This window comes from Diplotaxodon limnothrissa, linkage group LG23, assembly GCF_057381915.1.
Source record: "Diplotaxodon limnothrissa isolate DT_005_m linkage group LG23, D_limnothrissa_male_GT1.1, whole genome shotgun sequence".
Lineage (NCBI taxonomy): Eukaryota > Metazoa > Chordata > Actinopteri > Cichliformes > Cichlidae > Diplotaxodon > Diplotaxodon limnothrissa.
In genome coordinates, this window is record NC_140617.1 from 15,767,661 (window position 1) to 15,787,522 (window position 19,862).

The 19,862-nt window shown below is 39.4% G+C and overlaps 2 protein-coding genes across 2 annotated transcripts; one reads left to right on the forward strand and one right to left on the reverse strand.

Annotated features, from left to right (window-relative positions):
* Positions 1-204: 204 nt before the first annotated feature.
* Positions 205-8,066, reverse strand: akr1a1b (aldo-keto reductase family 1, member A1b (aldehyde reductase)). Its single transcript, XM_085348781.1, has 10 exons — positions 7,932-8,066; positions 6,245-6,419; positions 3,541-3,636; positions 2,772-2,891; positions 2,457-2,608; positions 1,984-2,179; positions 1,695-1,894; positions 1,216-1,288; positions 1,037-1,123; positions 205-515 (listed from the first exon to the last, which is right to left on the reverse strand). The coding sequence occupies exons 3-10, from the start codon at positions 3,619-3,621 to the stop codon at positions 450-452; spliced, it is 975 nt and encodes a 324-aa protein (XP_085204907.1). The 5' UTR covers positions 3,622-3,636; positions 6,245-6,419; positions 7,932-8,066; the 3' UTR covers positions 205-449.
* Positions 7,677-19,862, forward strand: uhmk1 (U2AF homology motif (UHM) kinase 1). The gene is made up of 9 exons (XM_085348780.1): positions 7,677-8,432; positions 9,073-9,202; positions 10,219-10,405; positions 11,194-11,391; positions 11,498-11,592; positions 11,671-11,747; positions 11,854-11,952; positions 12,085-12,173; positions 12,666-19,862. Exons 1-9 carry the CDS (start codon positions 8,132-8,134, stop codon positions 12,810-12,812), a joined length of 1,323 nt encoding a protein of 440 aa, XP_085204906.1. The 5' UTR covers positions 7,677-8,131; the 3' UTR covers positions 12,813-19,862.

Consider the following 19,862-nt stretch of genomic DNA (forward strand, 5'->3'; position numbering starts at 1 on the left):
TCACAATTCACAAATTACTATTAATTACTTGACTGTATTATACAGACTTGTTTTTGTTGCATGATTGAGGTGGTCATGTAGACCAGATGAAATGAATGGGTTTAAATGGACACACCAAACAGAATCTTAAAAGCACTTTCTTCTAAGATATAATATTAAAGAGACAGCTTAAGCCAATAATCATTCAGTGAAATAAACGCTTGCAAGGGAAGTAACAAAATGTTTATTAAAAAATTAACACATACTGTACGGTGTTTTTACAGTTACCAGTTTTTCAGTCTCAACCACCAATATTAACTTGAATTACTCTAACGGCAAGTGCAGAATTGAACAAAATCTAAAGACAAACTTCGATGGCAGGACCCAGGAACATTTATCGGTGATGTGGGAAGGTGAAGGTGTGTTGATGGGGTTGTTGAAGGCACAAATTCAGGCTGTAGTGTGAGTTGTCAATATGGGTCATTGAAAGGGTAGAAGGGATGTCCGGCATCCCTGGGAACACGCTTTCCTTCCACCTGCAGTAACAAAAGTTAAACACATTTAGCTTTTTTTGTTTGCATTTTGCAAGTTCATGTGTTAATTCTTGACATCAACTGTTTTTTTCCTGTTTAACCAAAACTGTCTGAAAATACGTATTCCACTATGGCTTAGCTGGTAAAAATCAACCATCTCCTTTGAATAAATTTTTTTTTATTTTTTAAAAATGAGCCAACTTAATAATTCTTTAATGACTTTATTGTATTCAATGAAGAGATGGAACATTTAATATTCATATAATGAACATTTTCCAAATCACACATAAGAGCTCCATAATCCAATATAAACTAACTTCAACCCACCCCCATCTTCATAATCATAGGATAGGTATAGTATTTTTATTATTTTCAGCTCGTATTTACAAGATTTACACAAACGTTGTGCAGTGTTGCATCTCTGTCTCTGCTCATCACTGCAGAGCTGATGTAGACAGTAAGAGCTCCTTAGCGGTTATGTCCCAACATAAAGATTTATTAGAGTACTGATTAAGTCCACTTACTTCGATCATTGGTACGATGTAGCGCCAGCCCCTGGTCAGTGCTGCGATACTTTTCATTTCTTCTGCTTCAAGGGTAAAGTCGAACACCTGACAACATAACAAAACCCTTTACATACAACACAACATACCTCACTGTAGCTGGACCACAAAATGTAACATTTATTTAAATCTCACTTCACCTGTATGTTTTCTTTGATGCGGGACTCGGTCACACTCTTAGGGATTGTTACGACTCCACGTTGTGTCTGCCACCTGGAAATACAGGATTTGTGTTGATGTGAAGCTGCTGAAGGGTTTCGTCACCATACCAGTGTGCATTTCTGCCCAGAGCATCAAGCACACGAGTTTTATACAAGTAGTATGCTGCTTTTTTTTAGCTTTAGTTTGCTGTTTTAAGACTACAAATGTGAGTAAAGTTGCCATGCACTACAATGTTTAGATGCATGCTGAGCTACAGACTAACAAGCTGAATCAGGATGTGTTTTTGATGATATCATTTGAAATGTAAAATTGGAAACCTTAAGAAACAAAGAATGTAAGGCAAGGCAAGTTTATGTAAAAAGGTCGAAGATAAACAGAGACACAGTGTGATCTTTGCATTTTTTTTTTTTTTTTTTTTTAGCAGAGTACTTTTGGATATTCTGATCTATAGACTTACCTCAGGAGAATCTGAGCTGGAGACTTTTTATATTTCTCTGCAAGGGAAGAGATCACAGGCTCCTCCAGCAGGATGGGTTCGTTCGGATGTTTCCAGGCTCGATCAGCAGACCCCAGTGGACTGTAGGCCGTCATCACCAGGCCCCGATCCCGACAGTGGGCCAGCAGCTCTACCTGGGCCAGATAGGGGTGGCACTCTACCTGTCCAGCAAAAATGAAGCAATACCAGGGTCACCTCCGGCATTTTACAAACACCTTTTATTACCATCAACATCACAAACATCCTGTACCTGAAGGACAGTTGGTTTGACACTGGCGACCGACAGGATGTCATCAATCTGCCTGCTGTTGAAGTTGGACAAGCCAATGGCTCGGACAAGACCCTTTCCCACCAGTTTCTCCATGGCAGACCAGGTCAGCTTGTAGTCTGTGTCATCATATAGCAAGGTGCCATCCTCCTTTCTGGGGAAAGTAACGTCTCCTCGTCTAGGAGCAAGTCAAGAAGGTCTCAAAATACAGGCTTGTTTATCAGTTTGAGCATCAACTAACTTTTAAGAAATGTCATAATTTTTTTATAAACACTTTTTAATGAAGTAGTATAGTTCTTGTCAAAATCGTTTTAAGATTTTAAAACTTAACCTGTGAGCAGATTAATTTGGCATAAGATATACAATAATCCATCAGTTATCTTGATATAACAAAGGTGGTTTTGGGAACATAAGCTAACTGTCTCATTATTGGACCATGTGGAGGCTGAGCTCACTGAAAGGCGTAAGGCCAGTGGATGAGGTAGAGGTCCAGGTATTCAAGTTTCAAGTCCTTCAGGGTCTTCAGGAGGGCTGGCTCGACATCATCTGGATGGTGCTTGCTGTTCCACAGCTTGGATGTGATGAACACATCCTCTCTTCTTAGGGACTGGAGCACAGAACACGATAGATATGAATTCTTTGTTTTTAAAGACAGTAGTAGACCAGACTGGTCAGTAAAGTCTGACAAGTTTAAAATCAGTTGCTCTCAGGGGACACATTTTATGTGTGTTTTTACTGGAGCTTTGAACAGTTTGGTGAAGCAGTTCTACCTTTTCGGGTCCGAGCTTTTCCTGCAGGGCTTCTCCAATCTCAGCCTCATTGCCATAGATGGATGCACAGTCAATGTGGCGATACCCAGCTTCCAGTGCCCAAATAACTGCTTGTTTCACCTGTTAGAAATAAATATACAAGTTTCAGTAAGTACCCATACACGTTCTTAATGTTTGTACCAAAAAATCTAAACTTAACATCAGAATCTGCTAAATTCTCAGACCAACAAGTGAAAAAAATAAATGGGCTGCAATTACCGGACATAAAACAATACTATATTAGACTTTCATTCACTGGATACTTAGAGCTTATCAAACGATTTCTTGTCCACTTGGGGGCAGTGAAGCATATTGATAGGAATTTATGGGCAAAATCAGTTTAAATGTAGGACAATCTAAATGTAATAAACTGTATTTTTCCCCCATTTCTAATACATTGAAAATAATATATGGTGAAAATAATGTCTTCCCCTTGTTCCTGTCTACTCTTCATTACTACCCTGTCAATATTTTTTTTTTAAATAATAAATAAATAAAATAGACAAGACAAAAAAAACAATTCAAAAAGCTGAGAGAACTGCAGAGTTGAATTTGTAAAAAACAGAAAGCACTTCTCAGTTTACACATGCCAATTTAATTAAGGATACAAAAAAGTGCAACTTTATTGTGTGACATTAAGATGAAGGAAAGGGGTAAACACAACGCCATTTTATTTTATTAGAAAGTCTCAAATGGCTTAAAAACAGGAGGACAGAAGTGCAGTTTCTACCTTTCCAGGCTCACTCTTCCATGTTCCCAGTCCAATGAGGGGCATCTTGCGCCCTGTGTTAAGAACTGCAAAGTCATTCATGCCTCTCAGAAGCACCTTAAAAAGAAAAGCAGAGTAAGAGCCAGTCAGTAAGACCTGCTCAACTCAGGTGGCTGTGAAAAAGTAGGAAGTGTGTACACCATTCGGTAGTTTTATACTGCATAAACTTAAGACAAAGACAAGGATGCACACAAACACAGGTCTTAGGAGAAACTGACAGCAAAGGAAATATATGACGGTGTAACAACAGTATGTCACAGTTTTCACAGTATAGCATTATTATTGATATTCTCAGGTAGAATGACCAATTATGCTTTGAAAACAGAGTTCAAACCATTAATGAGTCCAGCAGGTACAGCTGGACAGATAGGATTCTTGATCCATATACTTATTATCCCAAACATCACAGTCAAACAAATGAATATAAATAACAGCTGAAGAACTGGTAGAGCAACTGTCCAACTAGTAAAAGGAAGATCCAATTAAACTCATATTGACTGACAAATGCAAGGAGAGACTGTGCAAAGCCTTTGTAAGTGATATATCCATATCAAAATTTAGCTTAGATTAAACACAAGATCTCATGATGAGAATGCAGCCAGAACACTAGAATTAAGTTTGTATACAGGAGTAAAAATATTAGCTTATGAAAAACATTTCTGAATTGAAAGCTTGCACATCTTAAAGTATGAGAATTTCCAAAGTTGTTTTTGCACCAAAGGGAAAAAGGAAAAGCTGAAAAGGAAGCATGAAAGGAAATGAAGGCTGCTGACTTGCATTTTCAACAGCTAGAGGGATGTGATCATTCCCCTCACTATATAATAATTACAATACTTCAAATAAAAAGACCTGAAAGTAAGAAACTTGAGGATTTTTCTCAGAGTTGGATTTGAGATTCAGCAGCCAAAGAAATTTCTCAAAGTGCACTCACACAAACATTAATTATACAAAACCCATATATGCAAAATTGTTTCTCATCTAATTTTGAACACCATAGAAACACATCTGCTTTGATAATACCTGCCATAGATGTGTATCAGTCAATAAGTAGTGCAAGCCCAGATGTAAAAGAGCTCAGTGTGGCAGCGTGTAGAAGGAACTACATTCCTGTTGATCCAAGACACCTGTACCCGCCCTCTCTGACTCGCACCGCCTAACACAAAACACTATCTGCTTGTTCCACATTCCTCTCAGACATCTTCCACTGATGGCACAAATAGTAACTGCTTTCAGCTGCTTCCGTATTCAACAGATTTTCTTTATGTCTTATGCAATTTCAAAGGGATTTGTCTCTCCTTCTGGGTGCCTGCTAGGGATGTTTCACTTGTTAGGCAAATGTGTAAACTACTACACTATGAAGCCACAAAGTAAAAAAAAAAAAAAAAAAACTCCACATAACACCACATCAGTTCTGGTGGCTACTTGGTGCCTTTTGAGATTTTGAAGGCTTGATCACTAGATAACAGAGGGTGGAGTAACTTTCCTCGGAAACAATTTAGTCAGAATCTACAAATGATCTGTGAACTTCTTGGTTATCATCTACTGACATCAGTAGCTTTCACTAACAGGCCCACACACTTTGTGGTTCCCACGTCAATGTCAGCTTTTAAGCACCTGATGTCTTTCTTTGAAAGCATTATAGAGAGACACATGACACTCTAAAAACTGAGCATTATTGATAGAAGTATGATTCCAGAGGGAAGAAGGGCAGTTTCTTTGTTTTGGCTGTTGAATGCATGCATGCATGCGGTTTTATATCCAAATGACCACTGAAATGGCTCCAAAAAAGTGGTCGCCTACAAGGTGCATGCTGCTTTTTGCCCTTTGAAATAGTTCTATTGTTGGTTGAAGATACAGAAGAGGGAGAAGCGGAGGCCGTGTTCAGAGGCCAACTAGAAAATGACTTTTATGGTTAGCCCTGTTTATGGTTTGCCCTGTTTCAGCAGGTCTGACGGCTCTTTTTGATGTCGTATGTTAAACTTGTTTTCCTTTTGCATTCTTTTTTTATTGCAGGAAAGGAAAGCGGTGTTAATTTGGTTTACAACTCGACTGACCAATCTGCAAAAACACCAGTATTTTCCAGATCTTTCAAAAAAAATCCCTGAAAGTCAGCTGGTTTTCTGGAAAGTCACGCGCCCTGCCACACCTCAATACCACTGACCTCGCGCTCACTGTCCTTCGACATCAAAAAAAAACTGCTGAACCCCCCTTAACAAATCTGCAAATAAGGAGTGACGTTTGTATTATGTAGCAAATGGTAGCAAACAATGCTACACTTAGTAAAGAGGGAGCTACGGTTAGATAAAGTATTGTGGCTGTGTGGTCACTCGGTGGCTTCGCTTGTTGCTGAGATTGTCTTCAGGAGAAAAAAAAAGGAATGTAACAGCTGCTCGTTAAAAACATCAGCCGCCACACTTTCTGTTGAAATAACAGCCGGCTGCTGTTGTAGCTTCTATTGAAGTCAACTCTCACATTCTCTCGCGTTACTCCCTTTAAAGTCGGTTTTTAGTAGAAGTCTGCACACACTCACCCTGCTGCCGAAACCGACACACAAACGACACAGCGTCTGCTTTAGGAGCTGACACTTCAGTGACTGCATGCTGTAAAATTATGTGACGTGAATTCTCCTTCACGGCTCTGTGCTCACTTTGATTCGTCAACTTACTGTTTCAAGGTTTTAAAAGCTGCCGACTTCAGTCAACGACCTGTTCCGGTTGTCCTCCTGCAGCGTAGGACCACTGTGCATAGAGTGCTGTTTTCTGCTAAATGTTCAAAAACACCACCTCATCTTGTTGACGTTTTCCTTTTCCGGTATGATAGTTCTTCCATTTCCGGGGAATCTAAAGGTAGTTCACAGAAAAATAATAATAATAACGTAAAAATGCAGAAACCGTGTAATAGAACGGGAAAAGGTCTACTCTGAAATAAAGTAAAAACTATTGGATTATCTTAATTTAAGGACTTTCAAATAGTTACTAGCTTTAGTGGCTTACTTTGCATATATCGGATATCAATCCAAATGTAATTTATCTAGAGAACAAAAGAAGCGATGTTCCATTTCAAATTTACGTCGTTTTTATAAATAATAAATAAACAAATTAATAAAGTCCTTCGGATGTCCCCAAGTATGTTATTATGTAGTAGGATATTAACGAATATGCATGATATTGTATCAATGATTTAAAAGAAAAATGTGGGTTTCCCCCATATGGGTTTTTCTTTCTTTTGGGGCATATGGGTGCCCCAAAAGACAAAACTGCTGTGGGCTCTGTGTGGACACATCCACCTGGGACGCAGGTGTGTCAAATGTGGGTTTGCCCTGCTCATACAGCCCCACAGTTCACCTGCTTTTCTTAGGCGTGATCAGGAGGGACAGGATTACACAGTCCTGTGAGTACATTCGAGAGACAGTTAAGGCTGAGCAATTTGGAGACAAAGTTAGAGAGTCATGTGCAGAGGAGGGGTAGCGGATACAATGGACAGAGGATGTTAAATACTGAGCTGCCAGACAGGAGGAAAAGAAGACCTCAGAGGAGACCCGTGGAGGTATTTACACAGGACATACAGAGTGTTGGTGTGACAGAGGGGGATGTTAGGGATAGAGTGAAATAGATGCAGATGTAGTTTAATAGTTAATAGTTAATAGTTTAATTATTTATATAGCACATTTAATTACAACAGGAGCGTTGACCAAAGTGCTGTACAAGAATACAACATACATAATAAAACAACTTAGAGTATTAAAAGCAAACACCAAATATGAATTAACAAATAACAAATAACTCTCATGCTGTATTAAAAGCCAGTAAATAAAAATGCGTTTTAAGATAAGATTTAAAAAGATTGACAGTAGGAGCCTGTCTGATGTGTAGGGGTAAATTATTCCACAGCTTAGGCGCTACGACTGCAAATGTACCCTGTGATGACTCAAAAAAACGGTTAAATATTTGTTTTTTGTTTTTGTTTTTCAAACTACGTTTTAGCTTATAGTTTAATTTTAGTTAACCATCATATATTTGTTTAATCTAAAATAGTGTACGTACACTCCCTACCGGTAGGGGGCAGAGTGCTGGAAAAACATGCACCACCAACAAGGAAGGAGGGTGGTAGAAACGGAAGTAAGATCAATATCAACAACCTGAGTTTACAACTCAAGTCGAACTTTGCTGCAGTAGCGGATAACATTTCTGAAGTTATTGTTATAACTTCTTACGCTTTAGTATTGTTCGGTGCATTATGGGGGAAGCTTCAGCCCATGCGCTGTGGCGGCGGTTTATCTCTGTGCTCAAACTCAATGGCTAGTTTGGAGATAAGTTAGCTCACTTTTTGTCAGCTGACTGGCTTGAACTTACTTTGGCCGTCTCGGGTAGAAAACTGTCGTCTGATATGCTCGGGTATTGCTTTCGGGTTAGTTTGAACACTGACGTAGGCTTAGTCAGAGAGTGTTCTCGCTGCTGTTGACGCGTCCCGGTACAGTCGTCTTTGCAATGATCCTGCAGCTGCTGCCACCAGTCATCTAGCTGGCTCCTCTCCTACTTTCCCCCCTCCCTTAATGGCTCACTGCGGCTCCTCTGAGCCCAGCGCAAAGGTACAGGCCCCGCACCCGGACAGCATCCTGCCCCCACAGGGTGGCGTAGACCAGAGCATGAAGCCGGTGCTGTTTGAGATCTTCGGCGAGCTTTGGACCGTCCAGTCGCGTCTCGGCCAGGGAGTCTCGGCCTCGGTGTACCGGGTCAGTTCGGGCAGAGCCACTGCAGCTGTGAAGGAGTTTCAAGCCGACACTCAGGGAGGAGATTACGGGTATCACAAGGAGAGGTCCGTGCTGGAAGACATCCAGGGACATAAAAACATCGGTAAAAGCCTTATTTCACTTGTGTAAAACGTTTGCTCTCATGTGGACCATTAAAACAGTTGCATAACAAACTACTTTTCTTTTCCTGTATAGAAGCACAACCTACCTAATCATTCTTTTACAAAGCAGACGTAGAACAACCTCACATATCTGAAAAACTGCCATTTCAACAGTACATGTGTATAAGAGATCAGAGTGGATCTACAACAGCGGAAAAGCTTAATAGGAAGCATTTTTTAACCAATAAATGTCAAATGTATTAGAAAATCACTGCCTATTTTTGCAGTATTTGCTTAGAAAACCCAGTCATCTGATTTGTCCCCACCCTAGTTTGTTTATTTCCTTTATAATAACTCATGAACTCATATCTAGTAACATGCTAGTCTTCAACACCTTCATCTGGCCTTAAGTAGTTCTTAAAAGTTGTTGTGAGAGCTTAACTTCAGTGGATTGTAATAATCCATTTATGTCATGGGGATCATGTCTGTACAGATCAGCAAGATGGTCTTATACTGGTATGTCTTTCTGCTGGCATTGCACTGTTATTGACTGTTTTTGTTGAAAACCTCAATGAAGTTCTAAGTAATATAATTCTCACCATGTGTGTAACGATGCATTCTTTTCCCCCTTTTGTTTCTCAGTCACACTGTATGGAGTGTTTACCAACCACAGCTCTATGGGTGTGACCACACGCTGTCTTTTGCTGGAGCTCCTGGATGTCAGTGTGTCTGAGCTGCTGGTGAGGCGCAACAGTAGTACCCAAGGTGTAAGGTAAGTGAGGTGATATCACTATTGTGTGGAGTAGTGATTAAAAGAAGCCATAGCTCGTAGGCAGTATGGATGAAACTGTGAATAGATAGAATGCTGATTGGTTGAAAGCTGAACTGGAACAGATGAGAGCACCAGTGAAGTTAACAAAGTGAAAGAAGTGGGGAAAAATAATCAAAGGTTAAAATAGCAGCCTGAGAACCTCAGGCAGTAGCTGCATGTTCGAATTTTATTTCATTACAAAGAAGTTCTTTGTATGGTATGACTTCTTCTCAGTCTTCTGTGGGGGGCACAAACAGGAATAGTTGTTCCACATATGACAGTAACCCCTGGTGACAGCTATCACATGTAGACAGTTGTCTGCAAAGCTCTACATAGGACCGAGGCACAACCAAGCCAATCCCATTACTCTGTCTATGGCAGATTCAAATTCTTACCATGTTTCATTTGCATTTTCCCCCCATCCTGACACTGTCAATAGTCTCTGCAAATGACAAAATTTTATGATTTTGTACATGTCTACTTTTCAACTTAAACTGTCAAAAGTTAGTGGCATTTCTCATGGCAGTAGTTTCTATATTTACATTACAGACTTTTGCAACGTTATGCGTTAAATCTTTTATTACCTTCTAAATACATTGGATAGTAACATAGTTTTCTTTTCCTAAAGCATGGAGAGAAGGCTTCATGTTTTGCCATACTCGTGTACTGTGTCAAAACCTCATTCAAGCAGCACATAATGCCATCTGCTGGTCAAACAAATATGCTGCATGTATTGTGGCTGTACTACAACATAAAGTGACGTATTGTGGGATAGTTTGACAGCACTATTTATCAGTTGTTGGGAGTGAAGATTGTTCAGTTTTCCTTTTTTTTTCCAGCTGTAATACAAGACTTTTAACAATATAAACAGCATCTGGACCAGTGATCATGTTATATAATAAATAATGTTAGATTTTGTTATTGCTAAGAGGATGTGAGTTACCTGTGTAACATCCTAGTTCAACATTTGTGTTTAGAGCCCAGCAAGGCCACTCCATGTGGCTTGTCCAGCACTGTGCCAGAGACATCCTCGAGGCTCTCGCCTTCCTTCACAAAGAAGGCTACGTCCACGCAGACCTCAAACCACGCAACATCCTCTGGAGCGCTGATGACGAGTCCTTCAAGCTCATTGACTTTGGCCTCAGCTTCAAACAGGGAAACCAGGTGGGGTTTTGTTATTATTCTCAATATTTTAAGCTCAACAATTTATTCCCCAACATTAAAAAAACATGATGCAATGACTGAAGTTAAAGATGTGTTTTTTTTACAGGAGATTTTCTTTAACTTTAAATATTGTTCAACAGATTTTTTTAAAAATCCAGAAAAAGGTGGATGTGGTGGAAGATACAGGTTCATTCAATAGTGAGTTTGGCACTGATTAGGTGGGTTTTGACCAGTTTGTGATGGCCACTAGTCTGTGGTTTCCTGCCGTTGTTGCAGGATGTCTGCAGGTGCAGATGAGACTAAAGAGAGGTCTAGGTGTTAGAAGACATGGATACCTCGGGAGACTTTGCGTGGCAGACTTAGGGCAGACGAAAGAAAGCTGACAGCCAGTAGCGGGCTGCTGAAAGCAGACCATGAGAGAGCCTGAGCAATTTGGAGATAAAGCAGCTGTTGTTATTCCAAGCTTCACCTTATGAAGGCATTGAGAGTTTTTCCTCTTATTGACAGAACTTCTTAACACAGGCTCTCTGTTTGTCTTCTTGGTTGGAGCTGAACCAACTAGCGATTGAGTTTAAGCTTTTATGAATCAGTCTGTATCAAATGCATTTAGAGCACATTATTTGAAAAGAAATAAATGCACTTAATAGAGATGACTAGAACAAATGTTTTGTGCTCATTTTGTTTTTATGTTAGCTAAAGATAAAATAGTGTGTATTTAGATGTGAATGTTAATAAAAGAGGATCAGGGATAGCTCTGTTTGTGAAATTACGACATCCTTATCTTGCAGGATGTCAAGTACATCCAGACAGACGGGTACCGCGCACCGGAGGCTGAGCTTCAGAACAGCCTGGCTCAGGCAGGGGTGGAAATGGAGGGAGACTCGGGCTGCACGGCCGCCGTCGACCTGTGGAGCCTGGGCATCATCCTGGTGGAGATGTTCTCAGGAATCAAACTCAAAGACACCGTCCGCTCGCAAGAGTGGAAGGTATGGCAAAGCTCTCCAAGTTTTAAGCAAAGAAAAATCTAATAACACAGACCTTTGGTGCAATAGAAAGACATGAGCTTACACAGTATGGTTTTCTGCCCTGCAGGATAACAGTGCTGCCATTGTAGACCATGTCTTTGCCAACAACAGCCTGGCATGCCCTGCCATCCCCGTCTATCACCTCAGAGACCTTATTAAAAGGTAAAGAATCATCCACTAAACAGTGAAGTCTTATCATGATGGCTCTGGTTGTTGACTCATGTTACTTTGTGTCTGCAGCATGCTTGTCACTGATCCAAAACAAAGATGCTCAGCTGAAACTGCCCTGCTGAGCCCATTCTTCAGTATTCCCTTTGGTAAGTGTCAATATTTGAGACATTCACTAAGATAAACACAACTCTCTGGTGTGTTATACTTAGGTGTGTGTGCGTGTGTGTGTGCGTGTGCGTGTGTGTGTAACAGCACCTCACATTGACGACCTGGTTCTGCTGCCTTCTCCTGTTCTGCGTCTGCTCAACCTAATCGATGACAGCCACCTGCACAATGAGGATGAATATGAAGGTACAACAGCATGATTTTTACTTTGTTTTTTTCCATATTTTTGTGTTGCTTCTATCCTTCACTGATTTCTCGAAGCTTTATTATTCCATCGCTTGCCTCAGTTAAGTAAAAATGTCGGATTGTCATTCCCAGATATCCTGGAGGACATGAAAGAGGAGTGCCAGAAGTACGGATCCGTGGTTTCTCTGCTCATCCCCAAGGAAAATCCAGGGAAAGGACAGGTGAGTCTTTTTGTCCTTCTAAAGCTGCTTTTTAAACTTTCCTTCTAAACAAATACAGCTTTTTCATACCTTTCAAATGAATTGAAATCTGAGAGGGTTTTAATCTTCCATCATTTTACAGTTGCTGTATTTTATTAAGAGAAGCCTTGAAAGAAAAGATTACAGTTCACACTTCCTTTGCTGCTGCAGGTTTATATTAAAACATGACCGATCTTTTGTTTATTTGCAGACTTTTCGTCTCACTGTATATAAATGTATATCTATAAATGCAGTTCAGAAGATTGATTAATAATGCAGTCATTACAGCAGAAAACACATTTATTTTAAATTTATTTACCTTTATTTAAACATGAAGTCCCATTAAATCAGATGTTTTATAAAGGAAAATTGTTTGCAGCTCATTATCTAAATGAGTTGAAAGCATGTATTCAGCATAGCCGTGAAATACAAACAAAAGCACCCACTAAATCTTCATTTCCCTTCTGTCCACAGGTGTTTGTGGAGTATGCTAACTCCAGCGACTGCAAAGAGGCTCAGAGGCTGCTGACAGGCCGCACCTTCGATGGGAAGTTTGTCGTGGCTACCTTCTACCCTCTGAGCGCCTATAAAAGAGGTTACCTCTATCAGACTGTCCAGTGAACTTTTAAATCCTCAATTTACACCTCAGCATAGTTTGCATGTTAAAAACACAACTGCAAAGGTCACCAATGAGTAGCTGCCCTGCAGTTTAAGCTCTTTCAGATATGAGTGAGTGTAGTTCTCCATGCAGTTTTCTACAGCAAATCTGTGTTTCATGCAGAGTGCAAACTGAGCTGTGTAGCCTCCACCTTCAGTCTGTGTGCTCTTTTTATCCATCCAGTGCTTTAATATATACTAGATCTGTCTCATTTAATATCTGTTAGCCAGAGGCCTGCGTTCTGGGGACCGTAGTGCCTGTTCGAGCTTCCGTATCACTTTCATTCACTCATAAAACCTCCCATCACAGTTCCAAGATGAAAAATTATAGCTGCATTTAAAAACTTCTAAAGGACATCTCACTTGATAAATATATAGATATTGACTTTACTTCATCAGCTTTATACAGAATGCTGTTAAAAACATGTAGCAGATGTTAAGTAGTAATTTAAAGGGAGTTTTATGCATCAAACTCAAAACTAATGACAAAAACACCCTGAGAATCACACCCCTTCAAAGTGAAAATTTACTGTGGTGAAAGCAATCTGTTAATATTGCCTATTTATATATCTTTTTAGGTTAAACATTTTAGAGGAAATGACATGGTACCAGGGGAATATCCAGGTGTCTTCTGCCTGTTTTCAGGGAGATATTGTTTGACTAATGCTTCCACTAGCTGGTAGTTTTCACTCACTAACTCACTGCCATTATCTGAGCAAGCCGAGGGGTCTCTGCACCCTCTCCTGTAGCCTTATGCGTCGTAGCCTTTCATTTAAAGCCAATGTGCTCTATTATCTATTTTGATTATTTTCATTGTGTGTGAAACCTTTCAGAAAAACATGCAGTAAGCATAGTTGTTGTTGTTGTTTTTTCACTGCAGCACACAAGCAAGAAAATTAAGAGATAAAACTGAAGAACTAGTAGGTAAATAAGCCTGTGAACAAAAAAAGGTTCCAGCAGAGGCGAAAATGTTTTCTAACTTCCTCTAACTTGAGCCAGTGATGTGTTCCGTTTACCTCGTAATTTTGTAGTCCGGAGCCAAAGCATTAACCAGATATTGGATGCAGATGTGTGCAGTGGGACATTGGAGATTACCCTGATCAAGTGGTGTAAAGCCACTACCTGGAGGATATTTGTAGCCTCTTTAATTAGGACTTTTTTTTAAGACAATCTTGAGTTGGTACAGTCCGTGTTGCTGTCATCACTGTTTTTAAATCTTGCACATTGTGGCTTTTAAAGGCTGTGCAGTACTGTTGCAAGGTGAAGGCTACTGTACTAACTAGATAAGGTTTAATATATGACAAGCTTCCAGTGTGTTGGTGCATGATCCAGGTGATTGATTGTACACTGCCAGCCCAGTGTTGTAGCATCATCGTCCTGTGGTAGTTAGTACTTTTCATACTAAAGCCAGTTTCTTGAAATGCTGCTTTTTGCATGATGAGGGGAAAAAAAGAAATCAAAACAAAACATGTAGCCTTGAGATAAAGATTTCCTGGAGCCAACAAAGTTAATATTTTGCATCTTTTAGCAGCAGGTTTTGGTGTTTTTGCAGTGGAATGTGTTTTTTGTTTTCTTGGTTTTATTCTTTTCCATTACTGGGTTTATAGTAAACACCAAGACCGCTCTGAAAGTATTTTGAAACATCAGACAATTTCTACACAAGTGCCCTATGACATTCACAGGCTAGCTAACTAACCAAAATGCTGCTATGACAGCTGATTGTGCTACAGCGGCATGTGCTTATAGCTAAAGCCTTTGCTGATGCCTTATGAAATAACCTTCCAGCAGTTTTAGTGTCCACACAAATTAAAGTGGACTGTTACCAACAATAACCTGGAACAAATCATTTTTCTCCTTCATTAGTTGCTCACTGCTAATTTTTCTTCTTATAGCCCAAGTAGCTATTAATCAAAAGCTCGAAGCTACATTTGACAGTGCAGGTGTTAGCTGCGGTAAACACTAATGCTAATACTGCAAGATTCTAGAAGTGAAATTCCCGTTATATTCTTCATGTTGATTTTGATCGTGAGCTGTAATTTTGTAACCATCCAAAGCAGACTGGCTACAGGCGACAACATTATGAAGCAGTGCTGTGTGCTCCTGTAGAAAGCAGATAGCAACCTTGTTTTAACAAAAAAAGCATTTTATTCATAGTAGAGTAAAATGGAAAAGAACTACTTCACCCACAATCACGACCTAAATCCTCAAATTCTGACTTGAATCCTTCTTGAAATGGAAAAGCCACAAACAGTGATTCCAGGCAGGAACAAAGTCCTTTACTCTATTGAGAACTTCTACTTTACTACATACGCAAACATCAACTACAAAATATATTGACAGCTATTATTTTACAACACTATGATGGGGAACACGATTAAATTCAAGAAGGCTGAAAGTTGTTTCCTCTGGAATCTGGGGTGTGCAGTGCATTGTGGGATGTCTAGTTCCTTCTCCGTTAAAAGTAACTTATGCGCATATTATTGTACCTTTTGCTTTTTTCCCTTTATTGTTTTTAACCAAAAATCTTTTTGTGTTTTTTTTTTGTTTGTTTGTTTGTTTTTTATGATTCCTCTCGTAGCTGGTTGGCTTGGTTCGAGGCTTAAAATTCTTTAACTTTCTGAACAACAACATGTAAAGTGCTTTGAGTGCTTAGAGTAGAAAAGCGCTAAATTCAAACCAGTCCACATCAATGGAGAAAATGAATGGGATATTCACTTCTAGAACCGGAGCTCTTAGAAACATGGGTGGTTACTGTTGAACTAGCAACAAAACACCTTTGATTATATTAAACAGAACAAAGGTTTTTTGTTCAGTTTTTTTGCTCAAAGTTACCCTTACAGTTGACCCATTATGCTTTTCCTTGTTTTCTGCCGCCGAGGGCAGATTTCCATAATATATCTTGTGTTTTGTGAGGGTTTGCTAGTCAGAAGAAATTTGGCTCCAAGGGAGAGGAAACGATTTGTTTCAGACAGGGTGGACTGAAGAGTAAGGCTCAGTATGTGGTAAAAGGAGTTATTCTGAAGAGTGAAACATGCAGTCACTGTATTGGAGTCCAGTCATAATGATATTGAGCTGGCATAATAAGTCTTCTTTAAAGTCTGGTGTGTGAAAAGCAGCAACTGGGTATGCTGCTGAAACATAAAAACACGATAGAAACCAGATGGTGACGTCGATGAGGAGAATAAGTTTATGCATTTATACTCTTTTTTTTTTTTTTTTTTTTTTTTTAATATAATCCAATTTCATTTGGATTATACTTAAAATATAAACTGAAAGAGAAACAGCAGCGTTATCCTTGGAAAGGTCTAAAGATGTATTTTTCTACAAACTTTATGTTTTTGCCTGAAATGTGAATTCCAAAGTTGAGAGCATCTCTGTTGAGTTGAGAGCTGAGAGCATCGCTGCCCTGAAATCTTGATTTTTAAAACTTGAGTCCTTCCAACCACTTTATGGTAAAGCAGGTTGTAGATCTGTGGCATGTAAGCACATTATGTAACTGTAAAACAGGGATAAATAAAAAAACACCCCACATCTACTCACCCAGTCAGATTAATTAATTGGCTTACAACGTGTTACAAGCAGAGATTGAATATTGTGAATGAATTCCTTGTTTATGTGGAAAATAGTAAGCTATTCTCCACCTAAAATGGGCTGTAAGGGTGGTTTCACTACTCATGAATACGACTGGGGCCATCCACAGTTTCTTTTGGACTGCCAGCCACAACACACAATAAACCAGAGAAGCACAGAGACGAAGTTAAAGATGTTCGACTGAAAAAGAACAGAACATGAATCCACACTGTTGTCGTTAAAGCGCTGCAACATGGTTAGTTTCATATGTTTTTGTCGTATATAATCAGTTGAGTTCTGGTTTTTACTGTTAGTAGTTTATAGTGAAAAGGGCAAAGCAGGTCTGTCTGTGGCTGCACCTTCAAAATGATAATGTGACCAGCTGGCTTTTATAAACGAATAGAAATACTCGTTGATTTTATGAAGCGTTTGTTACCTGAATGTCTGAGTCCAGTGCTGCTCTTTATTTCACTGGAAGCATGAATATAAAAAGAAAATGTGTCCACAGAGCTGTGAGAGAGAGACGTGGGGGGAATCCTTTGGCAGTTTTAAATGTTTGAGTGGAATATTTATTCAGGTTGCAGTTTTTTTTAAGGTGTTTGCTGATGGTGATGTGAGCTCTATGATGCAGAAACAATGTTTTTTGAGTTTGTTTATGATTTTCTTTAGGTAAACTTGCAGTGTGGAGCTTTGTCTCCCGTGTCTGACAGTGGAAGTCATTTCATCAACACTGTTAACGCATGCTGACCATGATTGTTTTTAGACACATCATCAAACTCTTCTTGGAAGTTTCCTAGGTTTTTTCCACTTTCCTCTACTCTCTCTGCATTACTGTGGTTGCTTAACTCTTCAGTTTCGGCAACCCAGTTATTGCTGGATAGGCATAAAACACGTTGCTACCAGTGCATCAAATTTAAAACTCCAGTACTCTATGAGCAATCATAAGCTTAATAAGCTTTGTGTTTAGAAAGACCTTGATTGTCTGCCACAGTTCAGCTTTACATTTTGAGATTGGGTAAAGTTTATTTAGACTTTTGTTTTTTAATATATTAGTTAAAAAAAAATTGTCTTTGCTCAAGGCAGAAAAGACGCTCCGCGCCGCCTCATGCTGCTGGCACTCGCAGCAACTCGAGCAACTGAAAACGTACGTTGGCCTGAAAGTAATCCACAGATGGTTGTCTGGCTGCATTTTTGAAACCCTGCAGATAGGAACTGTATTTATGTACTTTTATCACTCAGAATAGAGCAAAGTGTGAGCAAATCAGAATATCCACGGTAGTGTTACGCCTCCTGTTTACGCCCTCTGAGGCTTGTATCTCTATCTTGTCTCTGAGGCAGCTTCTCACTTAAGACTTAAATCCATTATTTTGTCTTGATAGACTTCTTAGGCACTCAGTTAAGGTTGTTGATTATAAATTTCTTTTCTTCATTTATACGACTGCTTGTTGCAGCACTAATGCACACTACTTTATGTGCGACTGCATTAGTGTTTGAAGTATCTGGTTCTCTGTGTGTGTGTTTGTGGCATTAGAGCTCCGAGTATTTTATGATGTTGTTCAGCAGAGAAATTAAAAATATTAGGGTTCAGAGGTGGGCGATGATTTTCTTTGTCTTTCTTCCAGTTAGCTGTCCCACTTTTGACCTGCATTTGAGTGTGTGTGCAGAGGATTTTGATCCTTCTTTTCCCCCTTTTTTCCAATTTCATCCTGCCTGCTCTTGTAGTCTTCCATCCTTCTTCCCAAATCCAATGCTGTGATTCAAACGTGGCTCATAAGTGTTTACTTTTCCAACTTTTTTAAGTTGTAAAAATGAGATTTGTTCTCTGCATATTCCATCTGCTTCACTTAAATTCTGGGTTTGTTTTCCTTGTAGCTGCTAGTGAATCAAGGTGCAGCTTTAAGTCAGTCCATTTTCTATATTTCTGCCATCAAAGATATATTTTTTCAGAGTGTACTTTATCTTCACTGCACATTTATTGTGCATCTAGATAGTGTCTTATATGTATGCACACCTGTGTGGAGGATGAAATAGCAGTGAAAAAGTTAAACGCCTTCTAGCTGTGTGCATGGCGTGATGTGTAATGTGTGCTGGGACTATTCTGCTCCATCAGCATGTGTGTGGTGATATGGCTCTATATACCAGCTTGCTTGCAAAGGCAATCGAAAAATCCTTTGAAATGACAAACAGGGAGTCAGTTTAGAGCTGAAGAGTGAGTGAATATGAAAAAGTGCCGCCAGCTGTTTAATCTTTAACACAACTGTTGTATGATGTCCTGTTATTGAAAGCACATTATCAAAGGAATATCTTGAAATTCTTTACAGCACAGCAGATAAAAGCTGAAGATTAGATCAAATATAAAGAACATCAGCTGCTTCATTTACACAAAACATCAACTGACAGTGAAATGAGCGAGCTAAACGTGAGCAAGAACACTACAACAGTAGAAATGTCCTGTTGGTTCAGGGTTTTTTTGTTTTTTTGCTGAATTTGAATTTAACATGCTGCATATTGACAAAGTGTTTAGAAAAGTGTTCTTCGTGTGAATAATTGTCATTTTTCTTTTTAAATCTTTTAAAGCTGCAGTAATTGTTTCATTTTCAATCCAAACAATAATTCTACATGGGTTAAGGGAAAAAAAGCTCTGTGGAGCTGAGGAGACAGTCACTCCTTATGACATCTTTCACGTTACCCTTTATCATTTGACAACAAAGACACTGATTAGTGCAGCTTTAAAAGTGTGTTTTCTGCACAAACAGGTCCCAGAGTACTGACCTGAGTTTTCTTTTCTTTTTCTTTAATATCTGACCAACTACTGTTGTAAAATCAGGTTTGGGTATAAATGCCAAGCAGGCAGCACAATCTCTGAGGGCTCAGAAATACCAAATCCAGACCGGAGTACCAGCTGAGTGAAACCAAATGATGTGAGAAGCGAGAGAACTTGCACAGTAATTGTTGTCATTTCGAGTCCGAACAAATTAAAAAAAAAAGGTCTTTTAGTGTAATCATTTAAAGAGTCGAAAGACAATCCACAAGACAAGTGTTGCCTTTTGTTTTTGGTTGAGGCCTTCTTGTTGATTTTATGTTTGAGAAGCAGTTTACTGAATGTTAAAGTTAGATGATCTTCCAGAGAGCAGTGGGTCCATTTGAAGCTCAAACCTGACTGATTGCTCATAAATCACAGCGATGTGAGGATTTCTGTCCTCAGTGATGAGTCCTTCTTACTGAATATCCCACCGGTCACTGAAAACAGATGATTGTTTTTGATTGTTACAGATCGTCTGCTTAGAGAAAGCACAATGTAAGAAGGTCACTGTATGCAAGATGCATGCAACACGTGTGAACCTGTGTGTGTTAATCCATTCTATAGAGCCTTCCAGATCACAGTAACCCATGGCACTCACTGTGTTTGAGTGTATCACAATAAAAACAATGCTTGACTTGAAA

Coding starts and splice junctions, on each gene's coding strand:
- akr1a1b (XM_085348781.1), bottom strand. CDS start 3,621: ATGAATGACTTTGCAGTTCTTAACACAGGGCGCAAGATGCCCCTCATT. Junction 1,895..1,983: donor TCAAACCAACTGTCCTTCAG/GTACAGGATGTT, acceptor TTTGCTGGACAG/GTAGAGTGCCACCCCTATCT. Junction 1,124..1,215: donor GCATCAAAGAAAACATACAG/GTGAAGTGAGAT, acceptor TTATGTTGTCAG/GTGTTCGACTTTACCCTTGA.
- uhmk1 (XM_085348780.1), top strand. CDS start 8,132: ATGGCTCACTGCGGCTCCTCTGAGCCCAGCGCAAAGGTACAGGCCCCG. Junction 8,433..9,072: donor CCAGGGACATAAAAACATCG/GTAAAAGCCTTA, acceptor TTTGTTTCTCAG/TCACACTGTATGGAGTGTTT. Junction 9,203..10,218: donor AGTAGTACCCAAGGTGTAAG/GTAAGTGAGGTG, acceptor ATTTGTGTTTAG/AGCCCAGCAAGGCCACTCCA.